This window comes from Myotis yumanensis, unplaced genomic scaffold (genome assembly GCF_028538775.1).
Source record: "Myotis yumanensis isolate MYYU_CA2020_CCGP unplaced genomic scaffold, mMyoYum1.0.hap1 SCAF_5, whole genome shotgun sequence".
NCBI lineage: Eukaryota > Metazoa > Chordata > Mammalia > Chiroptera > Vespertilionidae > Myotis > Myotis yumanensis.
The window spans coordinates 102,120,871-102,135,696 of NW_027223756.1; the positions used below are offsets into that span (position 1 = coordinate 102,120,871).

Consider the following 14,826-nt stretch of genomic DNA (forward strand, 5'->3'; position numbering starts at 1 on the left):
TTGATGTGCTTTTCTCACGTCGATATTTCTTCCTTCTTTCCCTCTCTCTTTTACTCTCTCTAAAAATCAATGGAAAAATATATATACATACACTTTCATAGACCATTTAAAAATTAATATATTTATTTCATAGACCATCAAGTACACTCAGTGGAGCTGAGAGATTGGAAAGTGAAAATTTCCAAATGACATGGCTAGACAATTCTTTGAAGAAGTTTGACTGTAAGAGGAGAAGACAGTTGAAGCAACAGTAATGAGAAAAGTTAGTTTCCTTCCGATATGCCTGTCCCAAGGGACTAAGCATTGTTATTTATAGTTGTCCCTTTTAAAGTAATCATGTGAATACTACACATAGATGCTAACTCAAACAGAGTAAATGCATGAGCAAAAAAGATATACTTAACACCAACTAATATTCCAAATAGCCCTATTTTGAAATGACAATATGGAAATTAAAATCCACAGGATGTTGATTAATTGCTTCCTATAGAAGTGCACAAAGTGTTGCTTGAAAGAAATTATATATAGATGCTACTATAATACAAAGAATAATAAAATCAGTTTTGTGAGGCAAAAAATGAAGGGCTAAGACATTTCTGTGAAGACTCCAGGCCACGTCTCCTCCAATCCTGACAGAGTATCCGAATCTCAGCGAATTTGGATGTTTAATTTACAGCTCCCCTAGAAAAACAAATATTGTGAAGCAGTGACTTACTTTTCTTATCTTGACTTCGATTTCCTTTCTCCAGTGCAGTAATGTCCTGCCTACAAGAGAAAGAGATCACGTGAGCCACTCTACTTTTCCGAAGCTGAAACTGTACTTGAAAGAAATGTTTCATTGCTCTTAACCTAAGGCCATTGCTAGATTGACAACTTAAAAGTTAAATAAAATCGAAAGTCTGCTTACCCTGTTTTTTAAAAATATGTTTTTATTGATTTTTTAAAGAGAGAGAAAGGGAGAGGGAGAGAGAGATGGAAACATCAATGAGAGAGCAACATCGATTGGCTGCCTCCTGCATGCCCCCTACTGGGGGTAGAGCCCACAATCCAGGCGTGTGCCCTGACCTGGAATGGAACCAGCGCCCTCTTGGTGCATGGGAGGATACTCAACCAACTGAGCCACGCCGGCTGGGCATACTTACCCTGTTTTGTTTTTTCTTTCTGAAAAACCATGAAATATAGCTGATAACACTGTATTGTATAATGTAAATTAGCTGAGAGTAGAATTTAAATGCGCTCACCAAAACAAACAAAAAAGGTAAATATGTGAGGTGGTGAGTGTGTTAATTAACTCAGTGGAGGGGATCTTTTATAATGTATACATATATCAAATCACAATGTGCACTTTAAATAGATGTTTATATTTTGGTGGGGGAACTGCTTGTAGTTCTTTTCTAGTTATTTGGTCTGTCACAGTGCCATATATGTATGTATTTTAGGAGCCCGGCGCCAGAATTCGTGCACCTTGAAAGGAACTGTGGGCCACGAGGCTGCTGTGGGCACAGGGGCAGGTCTCAGTCCATCCTCCACGATCCCTCCTGGCCCCTCCCTCCGTGGCCCCTGGTCCCCTGTCTGCTGACAGCACTGATAGCGCAGAGCAATTGTGGCCAACACCACCAACAGGTGCAAGTGGGGCCAGCGCCATCAGCGGGTGCGAGCAGCTGGCCCCGATTGCCCCTCAGAAGGAGTGGGAGGTGGAGAAGCCCTCAAGGGTGATCAGGGCCAGCAGCCGCCGCTCACACCCACTGACAGTGCCAAGTGATCGGGGCCGGCAGCCAAGTGAACAGTGGCTCTGGCACCAACAGCAGGTGCAAGCAGGGCTGGTGCCGGCAGCAGGTGCTAGTGCCTGGCAGGACCATGGCGTGTGAGAGCAAAGAATTTTCAGTAACCACCAAATACTCACCCCAGTGACAGTGACCAGTATCCCACCTTGGTCTGGTGCCCTCGCTCACCTGCTCCACCATCCTGCCGTGGCTGGCGCTCACCATGTTCTGTGCTCTGCCACCCGCTGCCGACGCATGCTATGTTCTGCACATGCCCCCTGGTGGTCAGCACACATCATAGCTACTGGTTGTTCGGTTGTTCCACCATTCAGTCTATTTGCATATTAGCCTTTTATTATATAGGAGACACACACACACACACACACACACACACACACATTTTTTTAATTAAAAATTTTAATGTTGAGATTCCAAAATGGTGGTGGAGTAAGTAGAAGCCACACTGACATGCTCCCAGGACCAAACTGGAATTGCAACTAAATACAGAAAACCATCCTGAATGATCAACTGAAGACTAGCTGGAGAGAAGCCTGGTAACCAAGAACAAAAAGTAGAGACTGAGTAAAGACTGGTAGGAAGTGTGGAGGTGTGAAAGGGCTGGCCGGGCTCCCACAGACAGCAGCTGAAGTTCCGGGGGGATAGCTCAGCTATGGGGGTGCCACTGAGACTGTGGGGTCTAAACCCAAAGCTGGGCTCCCCAGCCCAGAGCACCAGAACTGAGAAAGGTGCCCACATACCATTGGGCTGTGAAAAGCAGTAGAGTAGCTATCTGCCAGGGAGAGACAGCTGGAAATGCAGGCACCTTCTTAAAGGGCCAATGCACAAAAGTCTGTGCACAGCCACTCAGTTTGTGCTCCAGCAGAGGGAAGACTGAGTGGACTGGAGCTGTGAGAGCAGAAATCAGAGTTGTGGGCTCAGGGGTTAAGAGCTTAGGGGCAAATACCCCTGTTTCCTGTACTGAGTCATTCCTACATCCTGAGGAGGACATCTTTCTACAGCAAACCTTTATCATCTAGGCAGCTTTTGCCTGGGGGGAGAAGCAATTGCCTCACCCTGTTGGAAAACCTCTCACTGCACCCTGTAACCGGTAGCCTAAGGCTAATCAAGACTGAATCACAATCAGACTGCAGGCAGAGGCAGATCTCTGGAGACTTTAAATCTTTCTCTGATCTAATTTGGAGCCCTGGGCTAGGAAAACCAGGCCTTGGTGCACATGTTGGTCCTTTCCAAAGGCACCCAGCCCCAGCAGAGGGAGCCACAAGGTGTGAATTGCTGATAGCCCCAAACAGGGTACTCAGCACAAGTCAGAAACAGTGTCTGACATAGTCCTGCACTAGAGATTGGGAGTCATAGCAGATCTACCTAATACATAGACACAAATCCAAACAGGCAACCAAAATGGGAAGACAGAAAAACAAGTCCCAAATGAAAGAACAAGAGAATTCTCCAGAAGAAGAGCTAAATGAAATGGAGATAAAGAAATTTATCAGATATAATGTTCAGATTAATGATGGCAAGGATGCTCAACAGTATGAGAAAAGATATAGTAACTATGAAAAAAGACCAGTTGGAAATAAAGAATGATATAGCACTAATAAAGAACACATTTCAAGGAATACACAGCAGATTAGGGGAAGCCGAGGAGCGTCAGTGAATTAGAAGTCAGGGTAGAAAAAAATCACTCAATCAGAGAACCAAAAGAAAAAAACAACTAAAAAACAGGAGGACAGCTTAAGGGAGCTGTAGGACAACATGAAACATAACAATATTCGCACAATAGGTTTGACTGAAGGAGAAGAAAGTGAGCAAGGGATAGAGAAGGTGTTTGAAGAAATAATAACAGAAAACTCCCCTAACCTGGTGAAGGAAAAAGTCACACAAGTTCAGGAGGCACAGAGAACTCCAAGCAAGAAGAACCCAAACAGCCCTAACTGGTTTGGCTCAGTGGATAGAGCATCGGCCTGCGGACTGAAGGGTCCCAGGTTCAATTCCGATCAAGGGCATGTACCTTGGTTGTGGGCACATCCCCAGTAGGTGGTGTGCAGGAGGCAGCTGATTGATGTTTCTCTCTCATCGATGTTTCTAACTCTCTATCTCTCTCCCTTTCTCTCTGTAAAAAAAAAATCAATAAAATATATTTTTTTAAAAAAAGAACCCAAACAAGTCCATGCACAGACACATCATAATTAAAATGCCAAAAATTAAAGACAAAGAGAGAATCTTAAGGCAGCAAGAGAAAAGCAAACTGTTACCTACAAAGGAGCTCCCATAAGGCTGTCAGCTGATTTCTCATCAGAAGCTCTACAGGCCAGAAGGGAATGGCATGAAGTATTCAAGGATCTGAAACCAAGATTACTATATCCAGCAAGGCTATCATTCAAAATACATGGTGAAATAAAGAACTTCCCAGACAAAAAAAAAAAAAGGCTAAAGGAGTTTACCACCACCAAATCAGCACTGCATGAAATGCTAAAGGGACTGCTGTAATGAAGAGAAAGAGAGAGAGAGAGAGAAACATAAGCATGCAGAATTAAAATGGCAATAAATAAGTACCTGTCAATAACAACCTTAAATGTAAATGGATTAAATGCTCCAATCAAAGGTCATAGGGTAGCTGAATGGATACAAAAACATGACCCAACTATATGGTGTCAACAAGAGACCCACCTCAGAACAAAAGACACAGGATGAAAATGAAGAAATAGATAATTTTTTTCCATGCAAATGGAAATGAAAAAAAAAAAAAAAAAGCTGAGGTAGCAATACTCATATCTGAAAAATTAGACTTCAAAATGAAGGCCATCACAAGAGACAACAAAGGTCACTACATAATACTAAAGGGATCGATCCAACAAGAGGATATAACCCTGGTAAACATATATGCACCCAATATAGGAGCACCTAAATATATATATAAAAAAAAACTTCTAGAGGACTTTAAGGGAGAGATCAAAGCAATACAATCATAGTAGGGGACTTTAACACCCTGCTGACTTCATTGGATAGATCTCCTAGACAAAAAATTAATAATGAAACAGTGACTCTAAATGACACACTGGATCAAATTGATGTAATTGACATTTATAGAACATTTTACCCAAAAGCTGCAGAATATGCATTCTTCTCAAGTGCTCATGGATAATTCTCAAAGATAGACCACATTATAGGACACAATACATGTCTCTATAAGTTGAAGAAGATTGAAATCATATCAAGCATCTTCTCAGATCATAGTGGAATAAAATTAGAAGTCAATTACAGTAAAAACATTCAAAAGCATTCAAACACATGGAGGCTAAATAGCATGTTATTAAACAACTAGAGGCCCGGTGTGAGAAATTGTGCATGGGTAGGGTGCCTAGCCTGGTCAGCAATCAGGGCCAATCTATGAGGTGACCGATGGGGCAATTGGGGGACCCCACTGGCACTCGCCTTGGCCAGCCTGGTGCCGCCCACTTGCCAGCCCCGCTCCTCACCACCGCTGCTGGTCACCTCCTTCTGTGGGGCAACCGGCAGGGTTATCAGGGGACCTCTGCTGGCACCTACCTTGGAGGTGACTGGCAGGGCAATCATGGGGGCAGTGCTGCCTGCTCACTGGCTGGCCTTGCCCCCCGATCACCTTGCTGCCCCTTCTGGTCGCCTCCCTCTGTGGAGTGACCAGTGGGGTGATTTGGGGCCCCCACTGGCACCTGCCTTGGTTGGCCTGGGGCCTGCCTGCTGGGGGCAGCTCCTCCATTTAGCATCTGCCCCCTGGTGGTCAGTGTGTGTCATAGCAACCAGTTATTCCACTGGTTGTTCCACTGATCATTCCCCCATTTTGTCAATTTGCATATTAGGCTTTTATTATATAGGATGAATGGGTTACCAATGCACTCAAAAAAGAAATCAAACAATGCCTGGAAACAAATGAACACACAACAATCCAAAATCTCTGGGACACAGAAAAGCAGTCCTGAGAGGAAAGTTTATACCACTACAGGACTACCTCAAAAAACAACAAAATTTAATAATAAACTATTTAATCCTACAACTTAAATAATTAGAAAGAGAACAACAAGAAAAGCCCAAAGTAAGTAGAAGGAAGGAAATAATAAAGATTAGAGTAGAAATAAATGACATAGAAATTTAAAAAAAAAATACAAAAAAAAACACAATGAAATCAAGAGCTAGTTCTTTGAAAAGATAAACAAGATTGATGAACTGTTAGCCAGACTCATCAAGAAACAAAGAGAAAGGACCCAAATAAATAAAATCAGAAACAAACGCAGAGATGTAACAACTGACACCACAGAAATACAAAGGATTGTAAGAAAATACTATGAACAACTATATGCCAACAAGCTGGACAATGTGGATGAAATGGACAAATTCCTAGAAAAATACAATCTTCCAAAACTGAATCAGGAAGAATCATAAAACCTGAATAGGCCAATAACAACTGAGGAAATGGAAACAGTAATGAAAAAAATTCCCAGCAAACAAAAGCCCTGGTCCAGATGGCTCCAACAGGGAGTTTTGCCAAACCTTCAAAGAACAAATTACACCTATACTCCTCAAACTATTCCAAAAAATCCAAGAGGAAGGAACACTTCCAAGCTCTTTTTATGAGGGCAGTATGATCCTAATTCCAAAACCAGATAAAGACACTACAAAGAAAGAGAAGTACAGGCCAATATCCCTGATGAACATAGATGCTAAAATTCTCAACAAAGTATTAGCAAACCAAATCCAGCAATATATTAGAAATATCATACACCATGACCAAGTGGGATTTATTCCAGGGACATAAGGCTGGTACAATTGATTTGTAAATCAGTAAATGTGATACAAATAAACAAATTGAAAGACAAATATCACATGAGCATATCAGTAGACACTGAAAAAGCATTCAACAAAATCCAACACCCATTTTTGATAAAATCTCTCAGCAAAGTGGGAATAGAGGGATCATACCTCAACATAACAAAGGCCATATATGACAAATCTACCGCCAACATCATAGTCAATGGGCAAAAACTAAAACCATTTTTGCTTTCACCAGTCTTATTCAACATAGTACTGGAAGTCCTAGCCACAGCGATCAGACAAGAAGAAAACATAAAAGGCATCCAAATTGGAAAGGAGAATTAAAATTCTCATTATTTGCAGATGTCATGATATCATACGTAGAAAACCCTAAAGACTCCACCAAAAAACTACTAGACTTAATAAATGAGTTTAGCAATGTAACAGGATACAAAATTACACCCAGAAATCGATGGCATTTTTATACACCAATAATAAATTCTCAGAAAAGAAACTAACAAACAATCCCATTTACCATTGTAATAAGAATATTAAAGTACTTAGAAATAAACTTAACCAAGGAGGTAAAAGACTTGTACTCAGAAAACTACAGGACGGTGAAATAAGAAAGAGATAGATATAAACAAGTGGAAGAACATATTTTGTTCATTGACTGGTAGAATCAACATCATTAAAATGTCCATACTACCCAAGGCAAACTATAGATTCAATGCAATCCCTATTAAAATATCAATGGCACATTTCATAGCTCTAGAACAAATACTCCAAAAATTTATATGGAACCAAAAAAGACTCCAAATAGCCACAGGAATCTTGAGAAAGAAGAACAAAGTTGGAAGGATCGCAATACCAGATTTCAAGTTTTACTACAAAGCCACTGCAATCAAAACAGCCTGGTACTGGCACAATAATAGGCATACAAATCAATGGAACAGAACAGAGACCCCAGAAATCAGCCCAAGCCATTATGCTCAATTAATATTTGATAAAGGAGGCAAGAGCTTACAATGGAGTCAAGACAGTCTCTTCAATAAATGTTGCTGGGAAAATTGGACAGATACATGCAAAAAAAAATAAAACATGACCTCCAACTTACACCATACAGAAGAATAAACTCAAAATGGATAAAAGACTTAAATGTAAGTCATGAAACCATATGAATCCTGGAAGAAACCATAGGCAGCAAAATCTCAGACATTACTTGTAGCAATATGTTTACAGATACATCTCCTAGGGCAAAGGAAACTAAGGAGAAATAAACAAATGGGACTACATCAAAATAAAAAGCTTCTGCACAGCAAAAGAAACCATCAACAAAATGAAAAGGGAGCCCTCTGTATGGGAGAACATATTTGGCAATGATACATCTGATAAACGGTTAATATCCAAAATATTTAAGGAACTCATATAACTTAACAAAAGGAAGACAAACAATCTAATTAAGAAATGGGCAAAGGGCCTAAATAGACACTTCTCCAAAGGGGACATACAGATGGCCAAGAGACATATGAAAAAATGCTCAAAGTCACTGATCATCTGAGAGATGCAAATTAAAATGACAATAAGGTATCACCTCACACCTGCCAGAATGACTACCATCAACAAATCAACAAATGACAAGTGCTAGCGAGGATGTGGAGAAAGGGAACCCTAGTGCACTGCTGGTGGGAATGCAGACTGGTGCAGCCACTATGAAAAACAGTATGGAGTTTCCTTAAAAAATCAAATATGGAATCTCCATTTGACCCAGTGATTCAACTTCTAGGAATATGTCCTAAGAAACCCAAAACATCAATCAGAAAGAATGTATGCACCCGTATGTTTGTAGCAGCACAATTTACAATAGCTAAGATCTGGAAACAGCCCAAGTGCCCATCAGTAGATGAGTGGATAAAAAGCTGTGGTACATTCACACCATGGAATACTATGCAGCAGTAAAAACGAAGGATCTCTTACCCTTTGAGACAGCATGGAGGGACCTGAAGAGTATCACGCTAAGTAAAATAAGCCAGTCAGAGAAAGACAAGTATCACATGATCTCACTCATATGTGGAATTTAATGAACAAAATAAACCGATGAGCAAAATAGATTCGGAGGCAGAGACATGGAGCAGATTGTCGAATCTCAGAGGGAAGGTGGGGGTAGGTGGGAAGAGATCCACCAATGAACTTGAATGCAGTTATGCATAACCCATGGACACAGACATGGGTGAAGACCTGGAGCGAAGGGGTAGGGGCAAGCTAGAAGGGGTTATTGGGTGGCCGGCAGGGAGGGAGGGGACATATGTAATATTTTTTTTAAAAAGAGAAGCGACTCATGGGTTGGGTTGAGTCTGTTTCTTATCATTTTTGTTTCCTCCATCTGATAGTTTTGATGGAGATTTGTTTGATAGCTGCAGGAGGAAGTTGGAAATTCCCGTACCACCTTCTCTGAGATCTGTCACTCCCCTCCCAGTGTCAGCATCTCCTTCATCTTCCAAGATCAGAGCATATTCCACGATTCTCCAGTGATGAAGAGGTCCCCGAGAAAGGCGGGGAGTACACAACTTCGGGGGGGCGGTCGTTTTAGGCTTCTCTCACCATATCTGTGATCTAAATAACTGACAAGCACCAACATGAATCATTGGCAGTGTGTTGTATGGAATCCCTTTTTTTATTTTTTCCATTTTGATCGTTCCTGCGAATTTCACCATCAGCTCTTCACCATCTCTTACCTGTTACATGTTAAGTTTCTTAACTTTGTCCATTATTCCCTGTCATTCCACCTTACACAGTGAGGACAGACATTCTCCCTACAATATAAGCCACATTACATCTTTCTCTAACTCATAAATGTCCACATACTTCCTATGTGCCTTTGAAGACTCTCCATCATCAAACACCAAACTGTATGTTCAGCTTCTCCTATTGGACTTATCCTTGAACAATATGCTCCAGTTATCGGCCACTGAATTGTCATCCCTGAACCGCCATATACTTCAAACTCATATATTTTCACGTTGTTCCTCCAGTTTGGCAAATCTTTTCCTGCTCGTGGAAGCCTGCCTAACATGTTCACCACAGTCCCAACAGCAGTTCCTCAGACGTGTCCTTCCTTTCCGCCACTCCAACCCGAACCCCCTTCATTTCTTCCTCTTGTTTCCATAGCTCATGGTTTGTGCTTCTACCCAGAACACAGTAGCCTCTGCCCCTCCTGCAAAGGACTCTGCGGTGGTGGAGGGGAAACAACACAGACCTGGCATGTATGCATGTATTAAATCCCCACGCTGCACACCGAGGCTTCACTGGCCACCTTTTGGTTCTCTCTCGGCTATACAATCTCCAATTTTTAAAATGCCATTAATTACAGTGTCTCCTAAAGGAGCTTCTCAATGTTTAAAATTAGCATCCACTGGAGTTTCTCCTCTATGTTTCATTTTTTCTTGAGGCCCAAAATGCTGTTTCATATAGGCTTTCCATAAATATTAACCCTAAAGAGAGGGAAGCATTTTTATCAGAGCACATGTTTGAACTCAACTCCGTGAGCACAGTTGTGTCACCTGTCCTCCATCTCCAAGAAGACATAAGTGCCCAAAGCCATATGAAAAGGTGCTCAACATCACTAATCCTGAGAAACCAAGTCAAAACCACAAGGCGGCCCCTCACACCGTGTAGGATGGCTATCACACAAAAGACAAATAATAACCAGTGTGGGGAGGGCATGGGGAAATCGGAGAGTTGGTTCATAGGCATGCAAATGGCGCCGGCACTGTGAAACACATACGGAGCATCCTTAAGAAATTAAAACTACCATATGATCCAGCAACCCCACTTTTTAATATTTATCCAAAGAGATCATTATCAGGATCTCAAAAAGAGATGCTGTGTCCCCACTGCAGCATTATGCACAATAGCCATGATATGGAAACCATGCATATGTTCATTGACAATAAATATAGAAAATGTGGTATATATACAATCAATTATTTTTCAGTCTTAAAGAGGAAGGAAGTCCTACCAGGCCATCATGGCTCAGTGGCTGGGCATCATAGGAGGTCATGGTTCGATCCCCAGTCAGGGCACATGCCCGGGTTACAGGCTCCATCCCCAGTGTGGGGCGTGCAGGAGGCAGCCAATCGATGAGTCTCTCTCATCATTGATGTTTCTATCTCTCCCTCTTCCTTCCTCTCTGAAATCAATAAAAATATATTTTGTGTTTTTTGTTTTATTTTTTGCTTTTGTTGCTGGTGAAATGGAGGCCATCAAGAGTGCTAATGTTGCCAGGGGTCTGAAAGAAGCAATGATTATAGGCCATTGAAGAGGTAGAAGACTGTTGTTGATTTGGATAAAGGAAAAGCAGTTCGCTGGTAACAGCATTTTGGGGGCAGTGACATGTGAAAAAGGGAAGATGCTGCTTGCTGACCTGAAAGACAGCCCTGGACCAAGCGCTGGAAGTGATCCCATTAAGGCTAAGAAGGGTGGTTTGATAATTTAAGAAAAGAAGTGTTTGTTTACAGATAACACGGTACATTAGACATGCACTGTATATAAGAAAGGTTAAAACAGGGAATCATTTTGGGGTCTGGAATGAATTAATTCAATTTACATTTTTCCTAAGGGGAAAAAAATGATTTGGTTTTTAAAAATCCCTCAAGTACTTAAAAAAGACCTCAAGTACTTAAACAGAGTGTGTATGTGTGTGTGTGTGAGAGAGAGAGAGAGAGAGAGAGAGAGAGAGGATTGAACAGCCTTCCAGAACGAATTAAGTTTGAGAACCAAGGTTCCACTGTTTATCAAAAAAAAAAAAAAGAAAGAAAGAAAAGGAAAGAAAACAGGATCACAAAGAGATATCTGCACTCACGTGTTCATCACACTTTAGTCACAACCGAAGTATCTGTCAGCAGATGCATAGATTAAGATGTGACATATCTCTATCTCTACCTCATCCATATCTATACAACCCAGGGGTGGGGAACTTTTTTTCTGCCAATGGCCATTTGGATATTTATAACATCATCCGAGGGCCTTACAAAATTATCAACTTAAAAATTAGCCTGCTAGCCCTAACCAGTTGGCTCAGTGGATTGTGCATCAGCCTTCGGGCCTAAGGGTCCTGAGTTCGATTCTGATCAAGGGCACATGCCCAGGTTGGGGGCTCAATCCCCAGTGGGGGGCATGCAGGAGGCAGCTGGTCAATGATTCTCTCTCATTGATGTTTCTGTCTTTCCCTCTTCCTCTCCCTTCCTCTCAGAAATCAATAAAAAAAGATATTTTTTAAAAACTAGCCTGCTATATTTGGTCAAACATTTAATTAACTCACCCCTAGTGCCTTGGCAGGACCAGACCAAAAGTTTTCTCAGGCCTTATACAGCCCCCTGGCTGACACTCCGCACCCCTGATATAATGGAGTACTATTCAGCCACGGGAAAGAGGGAATCCTGCCACTTGTAACAACATGAACGGACCTTGAGGAAATTATGGAAAGTGAGATAAGTCAGACACAGAGACAAATACTGTGTGATCTCACTTACATTTGAAATCTAAAGAAGGTGAACTGTAGAAACAGAGAGAGGATGGTGGTTGAGAGGTTGGGCAAGGGGAAAATGGGGAGATAGATGTTAAAGGTACAAAGTTGCACTAAAAGGTAAGTCTGGGAGATCTCATGTACAGTGCAGTGATTACAGACAACAGTGCTGTATCATAAACTTCAAAGTTTCTAAGAGACTAGACCTTAATTGCTTGCACCATGAAAAAATTATAATTATGTGATGTGATAGAGGTGTTTGCTAATGCCATGGTGATAGTCATATTACAATATACAAATGTATCAAATTAACATACTGTATACCTTAAACTTATATAGTGTTCTATATCAACTAGAGGCCTGGTGCATGAAATTCTTGCACGGGTAGGGTCCCTAGGCCTGGCCGGCGATCAATGCCAATCTGTGGGGCAACCGGCGGGGAGATTGTGGGGCCCCCACTGGCACCTGCCTTGGCCGGCCTGGCACCATCTGCTCGCTGGCCCTGCCCCCCACTGCCGCTGCCGCTGGTCTCCTCCCTCTGCAGGGCGACTGGCAGGGCGATCAGGGGGTTCCCCGCTGGCACCCGCCTTGGCTGGCTTGGGGTCTGGGGGCTGGGGGCAGCTCCTGGGTTGAGCATATGCCCCCTGGTGGTCAGTGCACATCATGCAACTGGTCGTTCTGGCGGTCATTCCGTCATTCCGTTGATTTGCCTACTAGGCTTTTACTATATAGGATTATATGTCAATTTAAAAAAATAGTCTTGTTAAATAACATAACATAATTAGACTCTCTAGAACAGCGGTTCTCAACCTGTGGGTTGCGACCCCTTTGGGGATCGAACGACCCTTTCACAGGGGTCACCTAAGACCATCGGAAAACACATATATAATTACATATTGTTTTTGTGATTAATCACTATGCTTTAATTATGTTCAATTTGTAACAATGAAATTGGGGGTCACCACAACATGAGGAACTGTATTAAAGGGTCGCGGCATTAGGAAGGTTTAGAACCACTGCTCTAGAAGGATTAGGAACAGCGGATGGGGAGTGGGGTGCTGTGAAGACAATTCTTTAAGGTTAAGAAAGATGTAAAAAGAATAATGCCTGTTATCCATATCTTTTCTACAACTTCAAAAGCATTTGAAAATGATAGAGGTAAAAGTCACCAATAAAGGGCACTACTTAAGCCCGGCCAATGTGGCTCAGTGGTTGGGCATCAACCTTTGAACCAGGAGGTCATAGTTCCATTCCCATTCAGGGCTCATATCTGGGTTGTGGCTCCATCTCCCCTGGGGGCGTGCAGGAGGCAGCCAATCAATGATTCTCTCTCATCATTGATGTTACTATCTCTCTCTCCCTATCCCTTTCTCTCTGAAATCAGTAAAAAAATATATTATAGTCTTTAAAAGGCACTACTTAAATCAAAAGCATTTGAGTGCATTATTGTGCATCCATAATTCCAACAACCAGACTGCTTATTCTAATGCCGATTCCTTAACGCTGATGTATGGGAAGATAATCTCTATACCCAAGTGAGAAAACAGGTGTAGGAAGGTTCAAGTGACCATTGTCTAGGTTGCTAAATAGATTATAGGATACACAGTTAAATTTGAATTTCAGATAAACAATGATTTTTTTTTTTTTTAGTATAAGTATAACCCATGCAATAATGCTCCAAATATTGCATGGGGCATGCTTATACAAAAATATATTTATTTATTGGATATTCAAATTTGCTTTGGTACCTTGTATTTTTATTTTCTAAATCTGGCAACCTACCATGGTTCCAACGTAAGGCAAGAGAAGGAGTGGCGGGTGAGGGTCGCTGTGTTCTCAGAGGATGCTGTGTTCCGGCCCAGCCTTCTTAAGCACAAATGTCCCACCCTTCCAAGGGTGAGAGCCCAGCCTCCCCCCCGCTCCCCCCCCACCCCCCCCCCCCCACCCCCGTTCTCTTTCTCCCAAAGGGCGCAGTGCTCAGAGTCAGGACTCACCTGAGTTCTCTCGGGAGACAATTTCCCATCCTCTCAGAGTGACTCGGTTTCTCAGCTCCTGAGTTTCACTCCACTTTGGTTCGTCTTGACCAAAGCAACAAGGGTGCAACATGGGGCAGGATGTGACATCTGACCACTGTGCTCCCACCAACCACCGGCTGCCAGGGGACGAGCATGTTAGAGAAGGAAGGAACCGTTCTGAAGGGGAGGGGAGAAGAAAGGCATGCTTTTTTCATTGTGTGTGTGTGTGTGAGTGTGTGTGTGAGTGTGTGTGTGTGTGAGTGTGTGTGTGTGTGTGAGTGTGTGTGTGTGTGAGAGAGAGAGAGAGAGAGAGAGAGAGAGAGAGAGAGAGAGAGAGAACATCAGACTGAAGCATGGGAGAATAAGTCTAACATGCTAGAGTCACCTGGCTTTCAAGGCCATTCCAGGATTGCAGGATCATGTCGGGTAGGGACTTTCCTATTCCTAAGAAATCTGATGTCAAGACTCCCAATATTTTATTCTCTTCCAAGCACTCAAGAAGAAAGCCTTTTAGAAGAAAAAGAAAATCTGTGTTCCCCCAGCCATAAAAACCCAATCATATGCACTGTCTTTCCTCAGAGGTCTGACACTTCAAAAGACAAGAATACAAAGAAAGAGATGAGTATGGCAATGGAAGGGTCTTGATGTGGTTCAAGGTAGGCCACAGAACAATTGTTCTTCCTGTTTTTCCAAAGTTAAGGTCACAAGGGGAAGGACA

At 42.3% G+C, this 14,826-nt stretch overlaps 1 protein-coding gene across 3 annotated transcripts in view; it reads right to left on the reverse strand.

Annotated features, from left to right (window-relative positions):
* The window catches only part of GCSAML (germinal center associated signaling and motility like), a 31,221-nt gene extending 16,884 nt beyond the window's left edge, over window positions 1-14,337 (reverse strand). Inside the window, exons 1-3 of one of the 3 annotated variants that reach the window (XM_070414148.1) lie at window positions 14,088-14,176; window positions 1,953-2,041; window positions 716-765 (exon numbers count right to left, since the gene is read on the reverse strand). In XM_070414148.1, coding sequence (XP_070270249.1) covers window positions 716-765; window positions 1,953-2,041; window positions 14,088-14,116 — 168 coding nt within the window. In that variant the 5' untranslated portion in view covers window positions 14,117-14,176. Of the gene's footprint in view, window positions 1-715; window positions 766-1,952; window positions 2,042-14,087 lie in introns of all 3 variants that reach the window. The other 2 variants (XM_070414149.1, XM_070414151.1) reach the window with 2 other exon arrangements.
* Between the last annotated feature and the right edge of the window lie 489 nt (window positions 14,338-14,826).